Source organism: Penaeus monodon, chromosome 29, assembly GCF_015228065.2.
Source record: "Penaeus monodon isolate SGIC_2016 chromosome 29, NSTDA_Pmon_1, whole genome shotgun sequence".
Classification (NCBI taxonomy): domain Eukaryota; kingdom Metazoa; phylum Arthropoda; class Malacostraca; order Decapoda; family Penaeidae; genus Penaeus; species Penaeus monodon.
The window spans coordinates 23,261,794-23,263,673 of NC_051414.1; the positions used below are offsets into that span (position 1 = coordinate 23,261,794).

Below are 1,880 nucleotides of genomic sequence, written 5' to 3' on the forward strand. Positions count from 1 at the left end.
GTGTACCACCACTTTGTTACCGTACGTTTGTAAAGTGCTGTATACTGTAAAAAAATTTGGGCAGCATTGTAAATTAAACAGGTTATCTTAAAATCAGATAATGAATGGAAAACGAGTCGTTGGAAGTAAAATCCCTGTAAATAAGCGACGTAAATTACGTTTGGGACTTTTACAGGAGTCAATTTTTAAAACATCTTTCCGATACCCATATTTATTACAGACATCTAATAGTTCCTTTACTGTATAGATATTCACAAAATTTAATATATATCAATCGAAAATATTATTATATTTTTAAAACAAGGTACAAGAATGAAGAAACTATCACACTGAGGACTCAAACAAAACGGTCCTGTTTTCCTTCCCCGTGGTGGTCGAGCAGGAGTTTGTTTACGACCCCGCACCTCAACCACCGCTCACTGTGGGTATATATAGAACTGTGATCTTCACTGGACTGACCTCACGTAACAATGTCAAACAACAAACGAATACTCTATGTTGGTATGTTATTGTGACATTAATTGATTTTTTTTTTCGTGTATTTCATAACCGCAGGAATGGAATCTTTGGGATGTGATGATATCTATGTATGTCAGCGACTAGGTTTTATAGGTATTAAATTTGTGTTTTTGGCCGGATTTTAGATAACCAGAATTTATTTATGACACGTTTTCATCATATTCTGTATTTGTTTGTCGTCCAGGATATAAGGTAATTATTCATGATGGAATTGCACGAGAAAGAAAAATAATAATTTGATGGTCCCAAAGAACACAGAAAATATTGTTGTTAGGTTTGTGATATTTAGAGGTAAACCTGCAATCTGAAATTAATTGATGCATTGGCCTGTGGAGGAGCTTCAATCTATTTCCATCTAATTTGCACTTTGAATTTGGCTTCTTGTCATGGGTATACTCTACTAATTTCAGTTCATCATTTTGAGCTTGTTCTTCATTCTCCATGCTTTTTTCAACCATAATATGATTAGGTGCAAGACTCATTTCATAAGCTCTACATGAATACTTAGGAACATTGCAGTAATTGTTTAGCTTCTTGTTTTACAGTCAAAAATATAGTTATCAGAAATGTTGAATAGTATTAACATTTCAGGTGGCTTAGCTGATGAAGTCACAGAAGATGTCCTTCGATCAGCCTTTGTACCTTTTGGTGAAGTGGTGGATATACAGATCCCTCTCGACTATGAAACAGAGAAACATCGTGGATTTGCTTTCATTGAATTTGAGCTTCCAGAAGATGCAGCTGCTGCGATTGATAACATGGTGAGACCCTATCTGCCCAGTGTTATCTAGAGTATGAGCAACCATTTTTTCTTAATTTCACACATTCACATGTTCCTTTGCTTGTTATTATCCTCTGTTGACTTTATATTGTTTGACACATTTACAGAATGAAAGTGAGTTGTTTGGACGTACTATACGAGTTAATTTAGCCAAGCCTCAGAAGGCAAAGGAAGGATCTTCTCGTGCTGTATGGGCTGACGATGAGTGGTTAAAGAAATATGCTGGCGCAACACTTGAAGGACAGGAAGATGCTGAAGAAGGGACTTCTGAAGGAACTAAGCGATCTGCAGAAGAGAGTGTAGGTATCAGACTTTTATGTTTTTAAATGTTATGATATTGTGAAAGGAAAGTTATTGAAAGAAGCTAATATGTATACTGTGATTTTCTGAAACTAGTGTTGGTTAATTTTTGATAAATCAGTCAAAATCTAAAATTAACAAAAACATTTACAAATGACTGCAAATGGATTTATATGTTTCATTATTAACCTGCAAATGGGTAAAAAGATGTATTCTGTCCCTCCCACATCTAGAAACTGATTGACAATTCAAGTGCCAAATTTATAATATGATGTTTCAG

At 34.8% G+C, this 1,880-nt stretch overlaps 1 protein-coding gene across 1 annotated transcript in view; it reads left to right on the top strand.

Annotated features, from left to right (window-relative positions):
• Positions 1 to 352: 352 nt before the first annotated feature.
• The window catches only part of LOC119592034 (peptidyl-prolyl cis-trans isomerase E-like), a gene marked incomplete in the record, with an annotated part of 20,319 nt that continues 18,791 nt past the window's right edge, over positions 353 to 1,880 (top strand). Inside the window, 3 exon segments of the mRNA XM_037940829.1 lie at positions 353 to 501; positions 1,111 to 1,280; positions 1,408 to 1,599. Of these exon segments, the coding sequence (XP_037796757.1) occupies positions 471 to 501; positions 1,111 to 1,280; positions 1,408 to 1,599 (393 nt within the window).